This window comes from Apus apus, chromosome Z, assembly GCF_020740795.1.
Source record: "Apus apus isolate bApuApu2 chromosome Z, bApuApu2.pri.cur, whole genome shotgun sequence".
NCBI lineage: Eukaryota > Metazoa > Chordata > Aves > Apodiformes > Apodidae > Apus > Apus apus.
Genome location: NC_067312.1, coordinates 59,327,129 through 59,352,163, shown reverse-complemented (window position 1 = coordinate 59,352,163; position 25,035 = coordinate 59,327,129). Strand labels below are relative to the sequence as shown.

At 39.2% G+C, this 25,035-nt stretch overlaps 1 protein-coding gene across 1 annotated transcript in view; it reads left to right on the top strand.

Annotated features, from left to right (window-relative positions):
- Positions 1–25,035, top strand: part of DGKQ (diacylglycerol kinase theta) — an 89,831-nt gene that overhangs the window by 27,228 nt on the left and 37,568 nt on the right. Inside the window, exons 3-8 of the mRNA XM_051643577.1 lie at positions 4,796–4,895; positions 9,589–9,674; positions 10,405–10,530; positions 11,949–12,102; positions 15,730–15,798; positions 23,772–23,872. Coding sequence (XP_051499537.1) covers positions 4,796–4,895; positions 9,589–9,674; positions 10,405–10,530; positions 11,949–12,102; positions 15,730–15,798; positions 23,772–23,872 — 636 coding nt within the window. The remainder of the gene's footprint in view (positions 1–4,795; positions 4,896–9,588; positions 9,675–10,404; positions 10,531–11,948; positions 12,103–15,729; positions 15,799–23,771; positions 23,873–25,035) is intronic.

Below are 25,035 nucleotides of genomic sequence, written 5' to 3'. Positions count from 1 at the left end.
ACTGACAAGTAATTTACAGACATTGTCCCTAGGAAGTAGAAAGTAGAAATAGAGTGAATTCAAGTGCATGCAGTGAATTTCAGTTGCAAAAATCTGTTGCTGCTAAAGGTTTCAAGCCAATGAAAGGGCTCTTTGTGATTACTGAGTAATAAGACAGTGATTGAAAAGGTGTCAGTACTGCAAAAAGTTGAATCACAAAGCTGTTAACTTTGCTTAGAAAGGGTGTGGTCTAGACAATTAACCTGGACAGAATACTGATGTTGTCTACTCAGATGTGATCACCACATCTGCTTCTCCAGAGCAAAGGTTTTTGGTGTCAGAGTGAACCTTCAGAGCATTAGATAAGGAAGTTTTTGACGCAGGAAACATCAGAACCCTCAGAAGATGTTCTTGTTGCAGAAACACCATTTTAAACTATTTTCAGCAATATTTTTTTCCTTATGTTGAGAGAAGTCTGTGTGAAAGACCTTGTGTGACTACTCTGGCGTGCATTTCATAAAAGTCTTGCTTCCAACCAAGTTGTGATTATCCTTGAAATGCCAGTGTTTTTGAAATTAAAACTAGTGACTTCAAGTTCCTTTTGTTCATCCTGTGTGCAGGCTCTTGTGAAAGTGTTTGTATCCTTGTTTCCATGTACCGTTTCCTACTTGGAAACTGATCATCCCCACGCTACTCTAGGCCCTGCAGCCCTGCTTTTGAAGTCTCTCCAGCATGTTTTATAAAACACCAAGTGCCGTCCTGTCTGATGTGATGGGGAAAGAAATGCATGGGCAAAATAAGATTTAGACACAGGCCTAGGGAAAGCTTTCAGTAGGTTCTTCTTTTAAAAAAAAGACTGCCCAACACAGCACCTGTCACTTTGGCATTGGGTGTATTTGTATTTCCACCATTCCTCTTTGAGCCTGGAAGTCTTTGGCTCAGGGTTCAGCGTATAAACTTTCTTCTGCCTGACGTGGTAGAAAAGCATCTGCAGCTGGATGAAGAATAGGCCTTCCAAAACCAGTGTTTTTCCCCAATGAGGTATCCAGAAGGTTGAAGACCAGTAAGTCTTGACCTAAACTGGCTATCAGCAAACTAGAGGGTTTGGGTGGTAGCTGGGTTTCTTGGTACATAGTGATGCCACCTCAGTGGGAGAGAACTTGAATTCATGATCTGCTGTTGGCAGCATGCTTGATAACCTGTGACATTTCAGGATGAAGAACAGTTTTAAAAGGCACCACCCAACAAAACCAATTCTGTCCTTTCTTTTTCTTCCAAAGTGTGAATCTTGCTGCAAAACTGCTGTGCACAGATTGGACTGAAGGGCTTAGAACCAAAGTTTTTGGTTTCTATAGGATCAGGTTTTATTACAGGCTCATACGAACTTATACAGAAATTTGTTACATTATTTAAAGCTTGGCATTTCTTAACAGATGGCAGGAAACAAAATAAGAACTAGGAATATCTTGTCCATGAGTGCAGAGTCATTCTGAAGGTTATGCTGGAGTGTTACCACAGTATTTTCTGATCAATAGTGTTAGGGCACTTAGATGTCATTAATGGTATTACTAGCAGAAATTTTCTGTATTCTTCTGAGGAAATTGATTTTAGTGGTTTGCATAAAGTAATATAAGTAGTTGTATTGGAAAAGCTGTTTTAAATGCTCATCAATTATTTACTTTCTCTAGGCCACCTCATGTGTCTGTACTTTGCTATGTTTATCACAGGGAACATAAAGTAAAGAGTAATAGGCAACTTTTCATGTGCTGATATGCTGCCTCACTGGCTTTCCCAGTCAGAGTTCTGATTTTTTTTTTTTTTTTTTTAATGTATTGGGTGCTTGGAACTTATTCAGCAACAAAATAAATCTGAGGACCTGCTGTGAGTGATGAGTTCAGTATTTTGTACCTGTTCATTTACCTTTTCTCTTTTTTCATCTTATTCCCACCCCATTTCCCACCAGGCTGTGCAGTAGTTTTTTACCTGTCACTTCTAAATTAATTTAGTAAAAAAATACTCAAAGTAGACTAAATTTCTTAGGCTTGTTTCAGAAAATAACAAGTTGAAGGAACAGATTTTTTTAAATTTTTTTTTCTCCAGCCAGAATTTCAATCAGCAAGTTGTTTCCTTTTGTTTCTTTCTTTTTGGCAGTGACTTAAGACTTAAGAGAGTTTTCATCAGGGTCTGAAAAACTGCAGAATTTAGACTTGGTCTCCTTCCCTTGAGTCTCCTAGATTAGTCAGATTAGTCAGACCCTGAATAAGTGTGGCTCCTGTCAAAGTCCTTTCTCACAGTCCTAACCAAAATAAACACTTTTTTCACAAAACTCTGCTTCAGTCTTTTGATCTACAGAGTGTCTTTCATCTTCAGCAGAATCTTTCTGTGACACTAATGAGAAGCCTGCATATTTCTATGCCAGGTGTGAGATAAAATAGCCAGTCTCGTGGCCAGGGAAAGAGAAGGTCTCTGTGTTTCCAACATGGGTTGCTGAGGAGATGGGATGCTCTTGCTGGGGATCCAAATCAGGCCATTCACTGCTCCAAAAAGTCTCCTCTGCATCTGGTCTCAAGGGGAAAACTGCTGCCTTGGGGACTGTACCTGCAGCTGTGGCAGGAGCAGGGCAGGCAGGGGACTTAAAGGTGATGCTTAAAACCTGAAGACAGGTTGGGTTGTGCAGAAAAGGTTTCTTGAAAAAAGCCCACCAGGGCTTTTCAGTATTCCTTGTGATTGCTGTGTCTGTCTGGGGTTATGCTCACAAAGCCGGTATTATCATCTCTTTCTACTCCTGAACTCATCGTGTAGGATAAATTTTGGGCAAATGTCCTTCTTCCTCCCAGCTGGGATTGGAATTTTCTTTTATTTTTGGAGCAGCTAAAGTAAAAAAACAGCTCTGGCACTTTACCTTCAGAATAGCTGAGTCAGGTAACTGGTATGTTACTGTAAAGGAAGGTTTGGTTTTTTAACTTTCCTCTGAAGAAGTAGCATGAAAGTGCAAGAAAAGTTGTCAGGGATTACAAGCCTTGAACTTAATCTGAGATAGTTTGATTCAAATTCCCTAGGCTCCCCAGTATTTTTTTTTCTCCAAAGACAAAAATACATTTTTTATGAAGAGGCTTTATATGACTGGAGTCTTCTGATTTTTTTTTTTAATTATTTTTTTTTAAAGTAATGCAAGCCAACCATGAACTTTTGTGGAGATGGAGGGCTGTAGAGAATGCAATTTCTGTTTGGGTTGATGCAAATTAGGAGGCAGACCCCAAATTATGGTTTGTCTGTACATATGTTTGTTATGTACAAACTTGTACATAAAGTAAAAATGTGAAGCTTTTGGAGGGAAGGATGTTTTGTAATTTATAATGTTAGAGTTATTAATATGAAAGTCCTTTTGGTAGGCTGGCTGGCAGTCCAGCATGGTAGGGAGCCTGGGATCTGGATTCCTCCGGACAACATTCTGCTGGAGCAATAAGCTGGTGACTCTTCTTGGCCAGTCAACTGCTGGGCCTGAACTTGTTCACATCTGGTAGCACTGACATGTTTCATACCTCTCTTAATCCTCCTTTATCTCCCAAAGATTATTTCTGAGGAGGACTGGGGGAACCCTCAGGCTTGAGAGTTAGTGATTTTTCTTTGTCAAACTTTCAGCAATGTGACGTTTATGTTGGTTGATGTCTGGCAGAACTTTGTCTCACTTATTTCGTTGCATATTTACTAGAAATATATTTCTTTTTTGATGTAAGAACCAGAAGATAAATGTGATGCGGTTGTCATATTAGGAAGGGCATGCAAGATGCATAATACCGAATACCTAAGTTGTGGCAAACATCTATGCAATTAATTTGAATTATAGAATTTTAAAGATGCAATTATGCTTCTTCCTTCTAATGTGAATGTCAGTTTATTAAATGTGTGCTTCTTGAAGGAAGAGTGGTCTCTGGAACAAAAAGCTCAAGTATGTTTCTTATTCTTCATTTTTTATCTTCTGTTGCTCTTTTTCATCCTGTCGCTTCCAGTCTTCATTACTAATCACTAAACATGAAAAAACCTCTATCTTTTTAGGATAAGTGAGTAGTATACTAGAAATACTTTTGTTTAAACTTTTGGTACAACTCTTGGCAGGGGGATATTGAAATGTGTCATCTTACACCTCCCATCAGCAGGAGCCTCTAGACATGGATCTCTGTACAATCCAGGTCTTGAAGCTTTGAGGGTGTGGGGGGACACCAGTGCTTTTGTCCTGATCAGCCAGTTGACTGGGCTGTGTTTGGAGTGGAGCTAAAGGCATGTGGAGAGCACTGGACCATGGCAGCACTGAGCTTTTAAAAGTTGTCTTGAGTGTGTCTTGAGGGTATTTTGGGTACATGTGCAACTATGTCCCTGTCAATGGCAGAGAGGTTGGAACTAGGTGATCTTTAAGGTTCCTTCCAACTTAAACCATTCTGTGTTTCCTTATTACTCTTCAATTGCCCTTGATTCGATGAAGAACACTTAGGAGAGGAACTGTGATTCCACTTAGGTCACACAACACTGAACTCAGAGGAAACCTTTGGGTTCATGGCACTCTGACCAACACTTAAAATTATACACATTACATATTAAAAGCCAAGAATGCAAAAAATATTTTATTAAAAATAATTATTGAAAATATTTGGAATATTATTATTTCTTTTTAAAGTATTCTTTGCTTGTGTATTGTCCTCAGGCTTAGTGAAGTTTGTTGTATATACTGTTCTGTCCTGCAGGGTAAAGCAGTTTCTGTGAATTGTAACTGGCACTTTGAAAGTTGTGGCTAATGATATCTCATGTTTTTAATTGTCAGGTTCCAGTTGCACACTGTTTTGGGCCTTCAGGACATTACAAAAGGAAGTTTTGCACTGTGTGCAGAAAGTCACTAGAGTCACCTGCCTTTCGATGTGAAGGTAACTTAAAAACCCTACTCATATAGCCTTTTGTGTGGTATCCAGTAACATACACTTTGCTTGCATTGCATACATTAAGGGTGTGTGTGTGTACACACGGACACTCGCACACACGTGTGCTTACTGTGTTTGAGAGATTTTTGGATTATTTATCATCCCCTCATTGATTGTGGAAATGTGTACTTCAGGTTAAGGAATAATAAATCAGTAACCTTCAATAAATAACAAACTCTAAAGCATGTGTGTGCCATCTCATCTTTCCTGCAATTTACTTTGGGAAAGCCTGTGGTGTTGATAGTGTGCAGTGAATTCATGCTTGAGATATGCAAGGAATGAGAAGCTATTGTTGCAAAAGATAGACTTTTGTTGAAGTAATGTATTTCTGTTTCCAGTGGAAGATTTTAGTATAGGGAATCATCAGGTATTCATGTTTCTAAAACTTCCCCCTTTATACAAAAGAATGTAGTATGACTTTTCTGTGTCACTGGTCTCAGGTATCTGTTGCTTGTAATGGGGATGAGGTGCCTTCAATGGAAAAATATTGAAAATATTATTTGTCAAAATAGTGCTGGTCTGAGTGTTCTGACATGGATTCTCTGAAAAAACAGTAATTAAACAAAATCACCCAAACACCGGAATTTTTATGTGAAATACATGTTGGCATGACAACTTGACTGATTTTGATTGGAAGAACTACTTAATTCTCCTTTGTCTCCCCTGTCTTGAATATCTGGTGGTTGCTGTTCAGTTGATGTTGTGAGGTTGACTAGAATATAGTATTTTAAATTAATATTACTTATGAACTTGTTAAACAAAAGATACAATATACTGAGATAAGAACCAATTCTGTATGGATTTGAGATGCTTTCAAACTTTCTGTTACACTGAAGGTAATGTCTTATTTAATATGGTTGCCTACATGTAGGGGAAACATTTCTCTTTGATTGGTATATTTAGACTTAGAAGTTTGCAGTGTTTTCATTTCTGCTTTTGTCCGGTGAGTTGCGTAACAAATCTAAACAATGTCTTTCTGACTAGTGGGAATCTCTCACTTAATATAGTTACCATGTGAGATGGATGATTTGGTGGGATTGTCAAAGAGCCACAGATACCACAGAGTCTTTTCTGATGATCTGTCTGAGCCACAGAATTTGTGTGGCATGAGATAAAAACAGAAAATTTGAAAAGAACACTTTCACTAGCGATGTCATCTTTAAGTCTTGAAAACAGCTTTAGTTTAGTGATCTACTATAGTTAAGGCTTTCTAAATTCTGTTTTCAAAATCTTACTTTCCTAATTCTACTATATCAGCATTGTATCTATTACAAGGGAATATTTTCTTTTCCAGGCCCTTCCATTTGTGTGTTGAATAAGAAGTGTGAAATCACACGTTGTATTTAGGTATTAGAAGTGCCTGGTCACTTTTATGGTTCAGTGAAGGTTCTGAAGGTTGTGTTCCTTGCATGGATTAAAGATTTTTCTTGTTTTGTGTGGTGTGAGTTGTTTGTTATCCCATCTTCTGAATACCACTAAACCTACAACTTTATTCTTCATTATTTTTTTCCAAAGTGTAGCTTAAAAAGGACAGTTGAGGCTCAGAAAATGGACAAGATTGTTAAAAAGGATTTTAGGATTTGTTTCAGAAATGAGCTCTTTTAAGCTATAGAGCTTTTAAATCCAGATTGAAATGTTGAACTTGCTTCTTTTTTTTTGCTTTCTTCTAATGACTCTACTTAGTAGCATACATCCACTCTTGATCATTATGTTCTCTTCTGATACTGAAATCTAAAGAACTTTTCCCGGAATCTTTGCCATAATTAAGATAGAAAAAAAGGGTAACGATGAAATTAAGTTTTGTAAGCAGATTATTGACATCACTAGATGTACTTTTAAAACAACTTATGTAACTTGTTTTGGACTCGTCTTACCTTACAATAAAATAAATTTTCTTGAAAGGAAATAAAAAATTTTCAGACAAGTACTAAGTGCTGTGTGTGCATGGTCGGGCATCCGTTCTCAGAAATGACAATGCATGTATATTAAGACTTGGTTAGGGGTAAGGTAAGGTGAGGTAAGTACATAAGCTTCATCAGCAAAGAATGCTGACAATTACTAATTGCTTTGGGAAGCTATTTTTGTTGTAGAGTTCACTGATAACTCTTGAACCTGCACTTGTGGTGAGAGTTGCTCTCCCTTTTTTTTCCAAGAAGAGCTGGAAAGAAAAGAGGCAAGGGAGTAACCCAAACATTTTTTTTTTAGTGTTAGATCATTTACAAAAGTTTAAGCATCAATCAGGAGCAGCTAATTTACTGAAAAGGAGGGAAGTTCACACTTCAGAGGTGATTCTGCCATATTTATGTATCTGAAATTATTTTTTTTTTGCAATTATGAAGGAATTCATACCACTTTCATGACCAGCTTGAACAGAAAATCATTGTTCTGAGTTAAAGAACTGTATAGATGATGGAAGGGCTGATGAAGATTGAAATTCTTTTTGTAGACTCACTGATTTTACTTGATCTTTACGTACTAAAACTACATCTTTCCTGTCAGCATGATAGCAATCTTAAGGGTTTAGCTCCTGCGACACTTCCGCCCTTCACATGAACACATTTTCTCCTTAATTCTGGGTTGTGGTTGGTGTTAGAAGCAGCAGATAAGCTTTCTCCCTTTATTTAACTCACCCCAGTGTTCTTATCGAGTATAGTAAAAGGCAGTGTGTGCCTATGAATTAACCATTAAAAAACCCAGTGCTTGTTTTAATTCCTTGAAACCACAACTTGGCCTACAGAAACTTTTGCTGTTAGTGAGAGTATGACTCAGAGCATCTAGCTTACCTGACTTGGCAAAACTGTAAAATATTCCTGTTGTATCTATGAATATGGAGAACAGTGAGTGGAGGGAGGACAGTAACAGTTCTTGAGCTCAGTGAAGGCACACGTTATGAGGAGCTCTACATGCATGGCTGCGGTTGACTCAGTGAGTGCTATTAAAAGAGGCTTGGCTTTGGGATGGTGGCTGGTCATGGTCTTCTCTGGGGTTAGAGTAAGACAGTGTTGTTGCTGATGGCCTTGTCTAGAGCCTGGAGAGTGATTTTGAAATAAGGTATTGTTTTCTCTGTAATTTAATACTGTTTTCAGGGTATTTTCAGATACTGTGGCTAACGTCCAGTTGCCACTTTCAAATCTTCGGGTTGCAGTCTTCAGATTTTTGTGATTTGTTTGAAGCAATAACCTGCTTGAGCAGAACAGAAAAAAATATATATATTTGAAGAATTTTACACTTGACTTTTTCACTTACTCAACGACAAAAGTTGGATACCTTCCCAGAATACTTCATAGATTCATAGAATCATAGAATAGTTTGAGTTGGAAGGGACCTTCAAGATCACCTAGTTCCAAGCCCCTGCATGGCCAGGGACATCTCCTCCCACTAGACCATGTTGCTCCAAGCCCCATCCAACCTGGTCTTGAACACTTCCAGGGACATGGCATCCACAACTTCCCTGGGCAGCCTCTGCCGGTGTCTCACCACCCTCACAGTGAAGAATTTGTTCCTAATGTCTAACCTAAATCTACCCCACTCCAGTTTAAAACTATTACCCCTTTTCTATTGCTACAAGCCCTTGTAAAAAGTCCCTCCCCAGCTTTCTTGTAGGCCCCCTTCAGGTACTGGAAGGCAGCAATAGTGTCTCCCTGGAGCCTTCTGTCCTGCAGGCTGAACAGCCCCAACTCTCTCAGCCTCTCATCATAGGAGAGGTGCTCCCTCTGATCATCTTTGTGGCCCATGTCTAGGCTTGCTCCAAGAGCTCCACATTGCACACACAGGCATTCAAAAAGCAGCCAAAGGAGGATCTTTTTCATCTTATCTCTGGCTGTGAGGTCCATATAGTACTCTCCTAACTCTTGCAGTAATAAAGCTAGATATGGAGGTCTTTTAGCTTTATTTTTTTACTGACTGATTCTTTACAGCATAGCATTTTAGCTGGGTTTTTTTGGTAGATCCTCTTTTTCTTTCACATCTGATTCTTTAAGTCAGCTTTTAAATAATGAAGGTGCTTTATCCCAAAGCAAACCTGCCTAAAACATTACAGACTTCACTAATACTTCTTCCACCTACACTGCCTGACATGTATTTTGGAAGACAATGTCAAGCTTACTTAAGAGAGTGTGCTAAAAAAAGGATTATTTTCCTTTTTATGACAATGAAGTTGTGATTTACTGTATGCAAACAGCTTGGACAGATCTTCTCTGAGATTAACATACCAGTGTATTCTGGTGAGTTTGTTTTGGATGTGCTTAAATCAAAAGACTTCAGGTTATGTGGCAGTAGGCCTATGAAACTCTGGGACAAAGCTGTAATAAGCCAATCAGTTGTTACAAATTCAACTTGCAGTATTGGAGGAAATATGGCAACTGCTTATGAGCAAAATTAGCTCAGCCTTTCCTTGTGCGTGCTGCATCAGTTTAGTGCAAAGGAAGTGGAGCAACACACAGGACGGTGCTGATAAACTTCTTTTATTGCCAATGTTTGCTGAATGGAAAAGAGCATGAAGGAAAGTGTTTTTCTATGGGGAAAAAAAAAAGTATGGGGTGAAGGGATAGTGGAGGAGTATTGAAGGGGAGGAAGGGAGGAGATGCAAAAACCTCAGGGTTTGCAGCCGAAAGAGGTTTTCTTGTTTTCATGTTTTCAGTTTGTGAGCTGCACGTGCACGCAGACTGCCTCCTGTTCGCGTGCAGCGACTGCCGGCAGTGTCACCAGGACGGGCACCAGGACCAGGTACGTGCAGGTGCCCCTGCAGCAGAACGTACGTTGCAGCACATCTCCTGTGCGAAAGCGTGGGCTAGAGGAAAAGGAGGAGTTGTGGCCTTTTCTTTTGTATGCTGCCAATTCTCAAAGCGCTTTTGTTGTTTATTGGCAGGCAAAGGAAATGTGTGGCTTCAGAGTGTATCGTAGATAGCAAGATGAACATTGATTTTGACACTTGCTGAAGCCGCACTGGAAAGGCTGTGTGTTGTAGACAGCATCCAAGTTAAAAAGAAAAACAAAATATTAAAAAAGCTCCTTGCAAAAACATTTTCATTGCAGAAGGTGGCATGGAACTCTTTTTTTTTTCTCTACATTGAGCTGTTGGCTGCAATGCATCCCTGGCAAACATTACCATGTTCCTCAGGCTTCCTGAGGTCTGCCTGAGGCAAGACTTCCAAGCTTTTCACTGTAAAATACATGCATAATACTGACCTTTCAGGACTTCTTTTTTTTTAAAGAAGGTTGGTTTTGGTGGACTGTAAAGACAGAGCACTATGTGCTAAATTTTTTGATAGTTTGATAAACTTATTCAGTGAAATGTACAAGTGTTGATGTTCATATTTTTAGGGAGAAAATACTTAATGTCCTAGTCTGTGTTGCTGTTTCCTCAGAGCTGTTTGAATTCCTGATTTTACAGTTAGGTTGAAGGAGCTTCTGTATCTGCTTGTGTAACCCTTTAAGTTGTGATGTGTTCCCCCAGGATACTTACCACCACCACTGGAGAGAGGGAAACCTCTCTTCAAGTGCTCGTTGTGAAATTTGCAAAAAAACCTGTGGCTCTTCGGAGGTGCTCTCTGGCATGAGATGTGAATGGTGTGGCATTCTGGTAGGTTGTGATGTTGTATATATCTGTGGGAAACACGTATATGTGTGTGTGTGTATATATGTGCAGATGCTTATTTAAACACCTTATATGAATATACCTTATTTGTACACTTTTTAATTGTACTTCATATGCATTTATAAATAGACTTCAGTTATACACTTAATTATATAAAAGTATGTATATTAATGAGTTAGAAAATCTGATTTTTTTAATCCCCTCTGATTAGTCATTAAAATGAGAAATTCTCAACATCACAATTAAGCTTTATGCAAATTCAATGGAATTAAAATTTAACAGGGACTAATCTTTATTGATTTCTGCTTAGAAGCCTGCAGTTACTTTTCCTGTGTGAAACTGGAATGTATTTCAAATCACACAAATTCTGCAAGGTCAAAGACTTAGAATTCTAATATGCTTATTCCTCTTTCAGTGTAGAACAGTTCTTAGCCTGTGTGGTTTGTTTTTTTTTAAGTTGTCAGTACTGGTCTCTGTGTTTTTCCATTCATGTGATGCATGTTTAATTCCTGTGCCACAGCTTTTCACGTACTGATACACAGCCTGCTGTGTAGGATAACGATTGGTGCATCCACTTAAAGCTACCTCATTGAAATATGATGAAATTGCGAAGTAGCACCAGGTGCAGTGGAAACTGAAAAATACATGTAATAAATCATTAATTTGCCATTTAATGCAAGATGAGGTGCTCTGTGTAGTAATAACTTTAAATGAAACTCTGAGGTTATTTGGTATTTCAGTTATGATTTTAATATATTTTTTTAATATATTGTGGGATTTGTATTTTTAATCTGACTCATAATTTGTGAGATGGAAGGGACTGTCTTTGAAAAGAATCTAACGAGTGTGACATGCTGTATGGAGACACATACAAAGGCATGTGTGTTCAGTAATGGCAGGGGACTTTGCTCAAGGATAGAGTGAGAAACTAGTCAGTCATGTTTTGGAATAAAACTAAACAGTGTTACCTCTGGATCTGCAAGTCAGTACAGATGTGTAAGAGGTTATTGTCGTTTTCAAGCTATTCGGTATATGCCTGCTTTTCCCACCTATCCCCTAAATACCTGTAAATATCTGTACAGAATGGAAGATCCAAAAGTTTGAGACCAAAACTTTGAACTTCTCCACCTAGCTAGATAAAGTCCTTTCATTTTTAACAGAGCAGGCTTTGTAGTACTTGAAGCTTCTTCACTGCAAGACTTCCCATTATTGGTTATATGAAGACTGAACGGAACAAAGTAAAATCTAGGGTGAAGAATGAGTCACTCATTTAATGAAAGTGCTTTACAAAAGGTCTAGATATGTCCTAGCCCAAGTTTTGCAATTCCAGTGCATATTTTATAATAAACAAATTTGCTTTCTTTATGTCTTGATAAGTTCTTAATTGATGCTTCTATTTATAGGCTCATGCTGCTTGCTACATAATTGTCACACCAGAATGTACTTTTGGAAGATTAAGGAATATGATCCTTCCTCCAAGCTGTGTGCAGTTATTTTCTCGGAACTTCAGCAAACTGCACTGTTTCCGAATATCCGAAAATTTGCAAACAGAAACAGGTAAGAAAATTGCAAAGCTGAATGCACATAGTTGATGAACGTGTTCACGCTAGTGTTGTAATGCACTGAAGCAGACGTTTTGTAATTTTCACTGGCTTTTGTGGCAGAACTAGAACTTCTTGCCATTTCTGGGGCAGGACAGAGATTTTAAAATGCAGACTGTCTGTGAAATGCTGAAATGTCTGTTTACCCATGCAGGGCAATTTGAAAACTGTTCTTTAAATAGTAAGCATGCAGAAAGCGAAAACCTAAAGTAAAAAAAAATAGCGTAGTGGATTACTGTTATCATTGATACAAACGCTGATATACATGTTGGTTTCCGTTTAGCGTATAATGTATACAGATATTTTTATTTGCCTCTTTGATTAAGCATCTGCACTTTTAAGATTTCTGTGCTGAGGGGAAGCTGTGTATTTAGCAGGGTAATGTTCTGCTGCCATCTAGAGTGCATGTTTGTTTAACAGCTCTTTAGGAACAAGATGTTTTTAAGCCGCTGAATTATTTTCTAATTTATAGTCTTACTATAATTGTAAAACCTTTCTTTTGGTGCTTCAATGCAGCAGGAAATGAAGTAAAAGGTAGACAGGATATAGTTTGGGGAACTTAAATATTTGCAGCTACATTTTTCTCAATCCAACCTGTTGTTCTTCAACTTTCTCGTGGAACAGGCAGGTTTGGTTTGGGCAAAGGCAGGTGGTCACAAGCAGAAGCTGTGTGTTCTCGTATGCAGAAGCTATAGAAGGAATCCTGCTGCTGCACAAACAGCCCCGAGTCTACGTAACCCGGGTGCATTGAAGTGACCTATAAAAGTGTGGGGGAGGAGAAGAGGTGTTCTGTTCCTTTGGTTGGTTGGCTTGGTTTTTTCAGTGAGTTATTTTTCCTCTCAATTAATTTGCTTGCTGGTGATGGAAAGCAAAGTACAGCACATACTTGAAAGTCATGGAGTATTTAATGCTTCCAAGCATAAGAAATACCAGAAATAAGCAATCTGGATGAGCTTGGTTTTGTAGGAGAACTAGTTATGAACCTTGGTTCAGATCTATCAGGTTAGGTATTCTGGAAGTGTCCTAAAGGCTTAAATGAAGATCAAGTTGTATTATTATTAACAGAAGTTAATCTCAAACCATTCATATAGCCTTTTCGGGTTTGACGTTTCTGATGGTAAGTTTGTCTTTTAAGTAGTGGTGTGTTCTTTTAATACATTTTACATGATGGAAGAGGTAGTTTTCCATTTCAGGACTTGGGCTACATGCTAAGTGTATGAGTTCTTTTGCACATACTCAAGTTTTTTTGAAGTAGTAATGTTTTTGCATTCCTTTAATTAAAATGTATGTCATGTACTTCGGATTGAGAGAATGCAGCGCAGATCAGTCATTAGCTGGTGATCAGGAACGTACATATGGGGAAGTGAAATAGTAACTTAATTTGACCTGTTTCCAGTGGCTTAATATTCTATGAAAAACAAAGGGAAAACCAAACCAAACAAAAGAAAAGAAAAGTTCACAACATTTGGAGAGCTGAAATGCATTTTTATAGTGCATGGGATGTGGTGGAATCTCCTCTGACCATGGAGCAGCTTGGGACAGCTGCCCTGGGAGTTGCTGCCACCTGTCCAGGGGGTTGTGTAAGCTCTGGATAGCAAATCTCCTTAAAGATTGTGAGCATATTAGGGATGTTTCTGGGGAGCAGGAAGCATTTCAGCTTTGGTGGAGGATAATCAGCACTTCTGTCCTCACTTCTGTGGGACGTGTCATGCAGCACGCTCGTTCAGAAGTTCTCATGCCGTGCCATTGCACAGAGGGTGCTCCTCTGTTGGCACAGCTGGTGGAGGGCATCACTCAGAAGCTGTGAAAAGACCTGTCTGTGGCACCAGAGGCACGTTGGCTCTTGCCCGGGTGAGTGAACTGCTGCAGGCGCAGTGCTGCCCAAGCAGATGGTTGGGAAGTGCCAGGTGACTTTGAGACAGAATGGGCACATCATTGTTGGCCTGCTGGGGAGCATTTGTCTTCATCTGCTTTTTTCACTGACTAAATGCAAAGTTTCATGGCCAACATTCGATGAACATCTCTGTGCTGGAAGTGGCTTTTCAAAACTCTTGGCCAACCAGGGGAAGCAATGGTAGAGCAATTACTTCCCCTTCTTCCTACTGACACCTGTCCTAGCACATTTCAAAAGAAGTTAATTGAAATAATTTCAATGTGTGGTTTGTGTAGATTTCCCTACTGTCCAGACTGAAGGAGAAACAGTAATAAAAGAAAGATAACAGCTTATTTCTATCTAAACTTAAAAAAGGGGAGGGTTCAGAGCAGTTAGGAATTCTTTCACTTATTGTTGTATTTACTTTTTATTTTCTTAATTTGATTTAGTCTGGAGTGAAATTCAAGTAGGCATTCAGCTTTGATTTATTTCAGGATGTTTCAAGACCATATTGTCTGAATTTCTTTCCAATTTGAAACTTGCAGTGTCAGTGAGTTATAAGAGGAAAAGTATTTCAGCCCTTCCTTTATGTTTTAAAATGCCCAACCCAAACATTATCGGTTTTTTTATTGTTGTAGTCTGCTAAAGTGCTACCCAAATATTCAGGAAGTTGCCTGGTCTTCAGTTTTCAACTCCTGCTAAGAAGGAGTACCCTTCTTGACATGCTGTGATTCTGCTTCTTGCAAAGTTTTCCTGCATTAGGATCCTGACTTCCCTAGTACCTCTTTTGCTCTGAAGACTGTCTTCACTGATTTTTTCTCTCTCATTTTGTGCTTTGGTTTCCTGCTTTCTCCCTCAACTGCAAGGCATATTTTTTGTAAAAATGTTATCTGACTTATGTCTTTTGGGAGCTTTGTCTGCATCCCAGTGGAGACTGTCTGGGAGTTTCAATGGATGAGAGTATGAATATGTTACATGATCAGCACACTGAGTTGGCTTGTGCTATATACTCCAGCCACTCTTAGAGAAGAAAGATTTATCAGTTTGGATTTGCACCAGTCTTCCTGTATGGAACTGAGTGTCAGGAATGAGAATGTAGTCAGGATGCTGTCTTCACAGAAGCAACAGTAATTGATAATAGCTTTTATTTTAATATTTTCTAAGTCTTTTATGTGTGATTTTACAGGCTGTGTTATTATCTGACATATTAGCTAGTAGCTTTTAGTGAAAGCAACAAGCTTCTTTTGAAGTCCTTCCAGAGTGCAGTAATTTCTTTCTCTTTGCATGTCAGCAAATCTATTTTTAAGTTATGGAAATTATTGATATAATACCCATGCTTCTGATTGTTACTGCAGTTTCTGAACAGATTTGATGATTAAAAACTTAACGGACACCATATATACTTCAGTCATAGGCAAAGACAGCAGCTTGAGAAAGGGATGAAATGCAGTAGTTGCAATACTGAAGTTAATAGTAGAAGGACTTCAGTTATGCCTTGGCTGTAGTTACATGACAATACACGTTTGGGTTTTTTAATGCTGTTTTTATAGTATGGATTATTTTTAAAATAGGCAGAAGAAGAAAGTGTGCTTTTCTGATGTTGTATTAGCTTTTGTGATGGAAACTATCCTTAAATGACACACTTTTTTTTTTTTTTCCCCAAGTTCAAATTAACAATTATCCTTTCTTAAAATGCTTCTGTTTTCACAGATGAAGATGATGATGTTGATGGGTCAACACAAGGATTAGCAAAAGATGTCCAAATTTCAACAGATTCAAGTAAGCAGAATTTTAGTAAGTGGTGATTAGTCACCCATTCCAGTCTTTATTAATATAATCTTAGCTTCCTTTGCCTTATGAAAAAATATTAAATAGCTATTTTTCTGATTCTAGGTATCAATTCGAGGTCCAAAATTTTAGTCCAACACTTTTATCCAAGGTCTTACAAATGTCTCATCACCATTTTCCACTGATAAACTGGCATAAGTGACAATCTGTTAATTACTCTGATGAATTTCTATCAACTTGGTAATTGAGAAGAGATTACACAGTTTTAACTGGGGCCTTACAATGGTGCACACACACATGGCTCCCAGGCGTGCGAGTGAGTCCAGCCTGACGTTTGCTGGTGCTCTCACAGCATCTGTGACTTCATGGATGCATGGGTGATAGCACCCTGTGGTTGTGCTTCAGTTGCTGCACTCAGGAACCCATATGCACGCATGCATGCTGAAGAGTGGAAACCACACTCACTAAGAGAGTTATAAATAGCATTTGATGAGGAAACACTGCTGATCAAGTGCAGGGCATGGCTGGGCAGGCACACCAACCAGCAACCTCTTTAGATGTCACCAAGTTCTTTTTATCTCCTTTCCTTTCTATTATCCTGTACTATCCCGTACTTGTTCTTCCCCGAGCCAGCTTGATCCCTCTCTTCCTCTGCTTGTGGTTCCTCCCATAAACATCCCATAGGAACTCGTATACAATTCCAGAAGGTTCTTCCCATGCATCACTCAAAGCACCACACTCAGAGCACCACACACCAGCCTTCTTGGTTGATGAGGTGACCCACAGAGCTTCTCCTGTGGGCTCACCTGGTGGTGCCACCCCCAGCCCATGAGGCTGTTACCTTTGTGTCAGGACACTACATGGCTTCTCTGGTGACTTCTCTGACAAAGCCACCTACCTGCCTCTCTCTGTGTGTGGAGTCATAACCTGTCAAACTAAACATGACAGAAGCACAGTTGTAGTGTGCTGGACCTCTTCCACTGTCTCTAGATAATATGCATTGTATAATGTGTCAGGAATGAGCTGCTCATTAGCTTCTGTGTGTTGACTCAGTACATCTGCCATATCTTTTGGGGTGTTACCAGGCTGTCCCTCAGGAGTCTTTCAACTGAATTATATCCCAGAATATTTTAGTTTTTTCTTAATTCCAGTTCTCCACATTTTGCAGATGCATATTTTTAAAACCAGTGATAACAAGTCAGAGCAAATGGATTAATGTTGACTTGTAAAGACATGCTTTTCCATAGAAAAGAAGCCCATAGGAAGGTCTGTAGATTAATACTGGAAGAAAATTTGAATTAGTGATCTGCATTCCCTTTTGTTTCTTTGCTGTTGTAGCAGGCTTTGTGGGGGAGGTGTGAAGTTACAAGATTTAAATCCTAATTTGGGGAGCTTAAGTATGTAAAGTCAACTATGAAACTTAGCCTAAGCCTACGAAAACACTGAAGCCAAAAGCATTAAATTACTGTAAAAACAACCCTACACTTTCTGAGATGATAGATTTAACAGATTTACAGAGCAGGTTTGGAAAAGTACTATAAATCCTTGTGCCTGAGAGCATAAGCCAGCTTCCACGGACTAGTCTGCACAGTGAACAATTAACTTGAAGAGAACTGAATGTTACAGAAATAGTAGGATAAACATCATGTGGATGCTGTCATTAGCATAGTTAGTAGTATTGCCTGGAGGAGGAGTTGAGCCCTGAAGTTCTTTTTCATACTAAAATAATTATTGGTCATTCTGGGATTATATAACTGATAAAAATGCTCTGTACTGACAGACCTCAGATAGCTGGAGGTGAAGGCAGAGGTTAAAAGTGTTCCTTAGGGGCACCTCCACGGGGTGTGTGTTGCCTGTACTTTCTGAGATGCAATGTTGCACTAGGTTGCAATGAGCACAGATTATTCTTGCTTTCCTGGAGACAGAATTCATTGGTCTCAGCTAAGGTGCAATCTGTCAAGCTTGAAAAGTCAAAGGCAAACTTCTGAAAATTATTCCTATTATTTTGTGGTAATATGAAGACTTAGTAAGGGGGAAATTGGTTTGTTGTATATATGCAAAAAATTAATCCCAGAAGAGCTATCTCAGTAATTCCTGAAATAAATAAATAAATAAATAAGAAGAGTTATTAAGAATTTAAGAGCTCTTCCTGTGTGTCAATCTGTAGGGTTCTGGGAACATGAAAAGACATTAGATTCTGCCCTGCCTGGTTGCCAGAAATCAATAAAAGTTGAAGGTACTTGACTACTATATAATAAGGCCTAGGCAACTTTTTTATTTAAAAGCTTATCCATCATGAATAGAAGTTGATGGTTTTTGCTCCTCCATGTGCTCAACTTATTTCCTCACAAAGGCTTTTGTTCAGTGGTACTTTAAGAGATACTTGTTTACAAGTCGAATTGCTGTACCTGGTGTCATGCTGACAATGTTTCTTCCCCCAAGACAGTCTGCTTCACCTGCATTTGAAGGTATTTTGAAAAAGATGATGCTCAACTGTGTTGCATGTACTAGTGGCTTAAGTGCTGGAAGAGATTGTCTATTTCCTTTTCTTGGCTGAAGTACCTGTAACTACTGAGAAAAGAAAAATTAGTGTTCCGGAAAATAACAGAATATCGCATATCTTCCTTTCCTCCCCTCAACCCTCTTCATCTGTCTTTTCTGACACTTGATATTGCTTACTGTTCTCACTTCTCCCCAAGCTGTCTGTTTTCCTCTTCCCCAGTTTCTCTCTCTCCCATTTTCCCTCCTACCCTATGTATGACATTCACTCCCCAGTGTTGCTGCCCCTTCAGCTTCATTCCCTTTCAGTCTGCTGGTTCCTCTTCTCTTCCCTGAATCCCTTCCCCTCTCATCCTTAGTGGCTTAGTAGTCAAAACATTGGCTGCTCTGTATGTCTGTTTTGGGGAAGGCAAGCACTGCTTCTTATCTACTTCCTGAGAATATGAAGAGGGGATTTTTTTAATCTCTTCAAGAAGATTGAAAAAAAATTGTCTGTAGTTCTGTAGCATCCTTGCCGGAAGGCTATGGAGAGATATTTGCAAATGTTATTATCTAGTGTTACTTTATTCCCTACTATAGGCATCCTTATGACAATGTGTATCAGATTAAAAAATTATCTATAGATACTTCAGAATGACATAGAGATCCATGCTTTTTGAGTAGTTTCAGAGATTATGATTTCTCTTTGCTTCAACATCCTGCTAGTCTGGGCACCTGGATACAGTTTCTCCATAGCAGCCCACTGAAAACGTGTTCATGCACATTTCAGGAGGTGTTTTGAGGGCTCAGCAGGTTTTCTGTCTGTGTGTGGGCAACCCATTTGTCAGACAGGGACATGCAGAGTGTGAAGGTCATGGCCCTGAGCTGGGAGTCTCTGCCCAGATAGCAGTTCACCTGCCGAATAAGGGAGGTAACGTGTTCCATTGTTAGGTAGGCCCAAGTTAATAGCTTAGTGCTTGCTTATGTCTTGTCCCAAACTTGCTGATGGTGTGGCGGAGAACTTCACTGTAATTCTGCAAGCTGGAACAAACTTTTTTCAGGAAGAAACAGACACTGCATGTGTGGATTTGAGGGATTTTTCCTTTGAAGATACTTAATTAAATGTTCAGCCTTCTTGAAAAGGGTCATTGTACACTGCTAAAACAGCTGACAGACAAGAAGCCATGTGTCACGGGCCGATGCCAGGGGGGCTACCGGCTGTCAGGTGCTTCCAGGACTTGCCCCCCCCAGCTCGGAGGGGTTGTTGGATCAGACCGAGGGTCACACGTGGCACTGCCTCTCACAGAGGAACAGCCGCTGCGGGACTGTATCTTAGAATGCACACCCACAAATTCCTACTGAGACCAATGTTCAGTTTACGAATTAACTGGTTTATTAAGGGTTAACACAAACTGAGGGACCAAGGAACCAAGGTTCAGGAGAGGTAGCCTAGGTATGTATCAGGAAAATAATTTTAAAATACTGTGGTCTTATTAAATGTACACTCTGAGGGAAAGGTGTGGAAGCAATGGAGTAAAAGGGTGGGAGTTGAGCCTGGCAGGAAAGTTAGAGAGTGAGTGTGTGTGTGTGTGTGTGTGTGTGCGCGCGCGCGCGTTTACGCTCCCATACCATGTGGCTCCTGGGATGTCACTTCTTTTCCAGCTGCCAGGGCTCGGCAGCAGGTCTGTAGGAGGCCGGATTCCCAGTAACAGGGGTGACCCCCCAGCAGCAGCAGCAGTGGGCAGGCAGACGTGGCTCCAGTCCCGGGGCCACCCTTGTTTTGCTGGCTTGAAAGGCATTTTGTTTAGTCTTACGCGGAGGCAGAGAAGATGGATCATTCCCCACACCATGTCACATGTTCCCCTGAAACATAGTTTAAATTGATTTGTAGCCCTAAAGCTAGAGGGAGAAGCAGGTGAAGTCAGATCAAATCGTGATATGTATGGCGGATGCTTGGAGGAGTTCTAAAAACCATCCTAGAGAAGAAGGGTGAAGAGTTGGCTGCCAGCATGGGAGAATGGTATTAACACAGCTTTGTGCTTCAAAACTGTCTTGGAGCTAGGGAGATTTGAGCTGCTCCTGAAAAAAAATTCAGAGAAGTGACACACTGGCACATAGCTCTCCTGAGAGAATAACAGCAGACGAAGAAATCTGGGATTCTGAAGGCTCTCTTCCAGACCAATTAAAAAAAACAAACAATGCTTACCTGCTTTAGTGCTGCCTTTTAGATTATGAGTGGTAATATTGGAATAAACCAAAATTTGCTAGTCCACACTGTTGTGTCAGACTCCAGCAGTGACAAGAGAAGTATAGATGGTACAAATTTTGTTGGGAAGAATGGTTCTTGGTAAGTGCTGTTGCTAGAATTTAGTCTGTTAAGAGTACTTTCCACCAATGTGTTTGAGGTAGGCCTCTAGATTTCTTCAGTGGCAGAAGCATTCTGGACTACATCATTTTCCTGTCTCTGCCCCAAGCTGCACATAAATCTTTTCTGAAGCTATGTTCTGCCTCTGGGGATTTGGAAGTCAAAGGACATGAACTTTGGACTTATCAAATGTTCTTTATCCTTTTCCCAGGAAAACTTGGAATCTTAGACTCCAAAACAAAATTCTCTAGTTTGTTGAATTATGCCTGGAATTGTCCTTTCTTTAGTTGTTTTCTGCTTGAAAAGCATAAGCATCAAGAACAGGGTATTTTTTAACTCAGCAACCCATGATAATAAAAAAAGTAATGTGTTTTTCAGGAGGAAGCCCTGATACTGTGTTGACTGCTTCAACAGAAAAAGACAGAAGGTTTTTGGCAATGAGGCGTCAATATTATAAAACAGGCAGTAACTCCTTAAAATGGCAAAATTTGTTGTGTGAATCTGCTGCATACTAGCAAGATTTTTTTTTAATACTAAGTAGTGGTATGTAGAATTAATTTCTGTAATTGGATTATTTTCTAGTATTTAAAAATTGGAACAAGAGCAAGACAGAGCTTTCATTTCAAAAGTGATTATAGTTGAACTTCTTTCCAAAGAAAGACAAATCAGACTGGCATAAGACATGCCTTAACTGTCATGTGGATGGACACTTGAATTAGTTGGGAACTGTTTTTCTAGGTGACTACTTGTGGTCAAACAGGTGGCTGTTTTTTCTTTTGTTAATGTGTCCCTAGAAGCTCATGTGCAAGAAAGTAATCTTTTCTCAAGTTGCAGTAAAAATAACCCCTGTGGGGAGGACAGTGACAAAGTTAAACATTGTTTTTCACTGATAAGTTGAGCTTGTTTTGTACGACAAATAATCAAATTACCTTAAGGAAAGCAGGACTGAGCATACTGTGTATTTAGCTGAGCAACGTACTAGAGCTGAGGACATTACTAATCATCTGTGGATCTGAACTCATCCTTGTCCTCAGTTTCTTTTAAGAGCCAAGCCCATTCTTGGCAACATTTGGCTAGTATTAACAATTGGAGTGCTCGTAAAAAAATCTCCAGTTACAATTGCTAGGGATTCTCAGGCCAGCTAGTTCTAACAAGAGCAGACTATAAAGACAGTTTGAATAAAAACAAGAACTAAAACTTGTATGAATGTTTTTCTTCTCAGATGGTTGTCTGCCCTTTGGGTTGCTAGAGAAAACAGTAGAGATTTTGTTAATGTTTTGATGGTTCGTACTCAGAACATTGTCAGTTCTGTCAGCAGCCAGCATTTGCTGTGTTTTATCAAATTGTGTTAACCCTAAAAAAGGTCACCCAGGACATCTAGGCATGTTGTTTGATTAAAATTTGACTATGCTAAAGTAACCATAAAGATCACTGACAGAAATCTGTTTCTGAAAGAATTTCATATTTTCTGATGTTAATCCAGCAGGGATTAAAGGAGTGGATCTCTTTCTGACATATGTTGTAGTCTCAATATGATGGAAACAGCATTTTAAGGATACTTTAGAAATTACAGTTGATGGTATTTAAATGTTACTTATATTGTGACAACAACAACAAAAAAATATTTTACAATGGACATAACCACTAAGTTGATAACTGGAAAACAGAAAAGCCAAATCCACTTGGCAATACTACTTTCCCAAGCTCACTTCTCCAGTAGAATAATTCATTCCCCATTGCTGTAAAGTGTCCATTGCATGTGGAAACTGTATCATAATTTTCAGATGTTGTAAAAGGTTTCAGCCAACTACTCTCAAATGATACTTGAGGAATAGTCATATAGGAAGGAAACAAATTAGAGCTGCGCTTCCAAAGGTCGTTCTTCTTGAGAGGAGCCTGAAGTAGACCTGCAAAACCAGAAGCCCAAAGATCTGTCTTGTTCTAGATACGATTTAGAAAGGCAGTAATTTTTGATTCTTCAATTTGACTTTCATTTAGGATTTTAGTTCTTTTGCTGCTTGCTTAAACCCTTTGTGCTTTCACATCAATGTCCAAAGGTTAACCAGCCTCTTGAGGGTCATTACTGGCACCAGTGCTGTTTATTATCTTCATCAATAAAGGAGAGTGGGATTGAATGGGTTTTTTTCTGTCTCTGATTTGATTCTGTCCACAAAGAGTAGTCATGTGTGCTCTGAAGTGTGGGCTCTCTGGAGAGGACATGAAAGAACCTGCAAAACTAAACATCTCATCAAGTCTTTTCATAAGAATGTGATCAGGAATCTCGTTTTTGGTCTGGGTTGATTAACATGACTCCTTTCCATAGGCAGTAAGAACACAGATATTGGTCTGGTATTGTTCTTTAAAACCTCTCAAAAACTGCCTATCCTGTCAAAATTTGGTTACAATTTGCTATTGCTCTTAAATTAGTCGCTAAAACAAGAGAGAAACTTTGTCATACAGTGGACAACACAGACTGAGTCTTAACTCATCTTTGTGAAATGTGAACCTGAAATCCACCTTTCAGAGATGTCTGTGCAATAACCTGTGCTCCATGATTTGCACATGGATTTCATAAAGCTTTGGTGAAATGAAGCACAGCAAAGGGTTATAGTTCTTCATTTGATGTACCTGCTTTCCTCTGATTTTCCTGTTGTTCCTGTATTTTCTCCTATTGCCTGAACGGCTAACCAGGTACTTGAAGGACTTTATTCACAAACATGCTCTCAGAACTGACAATCCTTTGGGAGTAGGTCTGAAGGTGGTGGCACTCTCTCTTGGTTTTCATGTTCTTGAACTGGTCAATAATAAATGCATTCTTGAGTGGTGAGGTTAAGGAAGTGATAACATAACTTTTAATATATAAGTATACTGCTTAAATCGTAAGCCAGGATAAAACCATGATTTATTGAAATACTCTCATAGCTTTCCTCCATGACTGTACCCCTGTTTTAAATGAACAGTAACGAAACAAAAATGAAAGGGTTTCGCCTCAAAGTTAATTACAAAAAAACTTCTGTGAGTTAAAAGCAGGTTTTTAATAGTTCCATTATATTCTTCCAACTCCGATAGCGTTATGATTTGAGGGGTGTGTTATTGAAATACGATAATTGTTTTCATTCAGGTAAACAAACATTAAAGATATTTGATGGGAATGATGCAGTGAAACGCAATCAATTTCGACTGATTTCAGTTCCAAGGATTGCAAAAAATGAAGAAGTTGTGGTAAGATACCTGGTGAAGGTTATTTTTCCAGTGTGATAAAGGGGCATATGATTGTATATTACAATAGTCAAAGGCTAACAGTTTGACAAATGTAACTCTCCAACAACAATGTCTGTAAACAGGCTGTAATATTACAATGTAATTTGACTTTTGTATGTAGTGCACTTGCTTTAGAGCATCTGAAGAAGTGGTGGCCTACATATCTATAGCATAATGGGGACCACAGCATATTACATGTTAAGCAGTCTTTCTCCTTCCCTATGTGACACTGACGTCTGATTTTACTGATGTGAGCAATACTGGATAATCACCTCCTTTAATCTGCTCCTCTTATATAGTATGTAGTGGTTTGACATTTATTCAGGACAGCCATCACTATTGCCATATTTATCTCCAGTCTTTGGCTGTGAAATACTGATCACATAGTGACCACTCCCTGTCTTTTTCAGTGCTTCATCTGGACTGGAGATGTGACTCAGTACTAAATCAAATGTTCTGTACAGATCTTAATTTACTGGGCTGGGTAGAGACCCCATGCTGTGCAGAAATGAACCCCAGAGGGAGTATGGAGTGGTGTACAGTAGCACTGAGCATGGTGAGGACTCAGAGTCCTAAAGGACTTGGCACAGGAGTCTGGAGACTTTATTATTTCAGAATTTTGATAATTTAAACCTACAGTTTTCCATTATCATTATTATAATAAATTATTGTTGTTATTATTATTATCTTGATAATAATAGCACATTTTATCAAGATGCTGCTTATAATACCACTGTAGATTGCATTACCAGTTCATGTAAGTGGCTTACTAGGCTGTATTCAGTGCAGTGTCTATGTTAGCAGAGGTGCTGCAGGCATTGGGCCAGTAATGGATGTAAAATTCCTGTGACTGTGTCTTCTAAGTACAGCCCTCACCTTTCCTCTTCACTGGTATATGGGTTCAGGGCATCTTGGGGCTGAGAAGCTCACTGATTGTCAGTGTGGCCTCAAGGCAAGAAGGTTGAATATGCAAAGTTGGCCAAAATCAACTGTAATTTACCATTTTCCTTGTGGAGTATATTTTGCACTCAGTGAGTGTACCTTTATGGGAGCAGATTTTTTTTTTACAATTCATCTGTGGAGTTCAATGAGTAGATGGTGAGACCCTGGAATAGGTTGCCCAG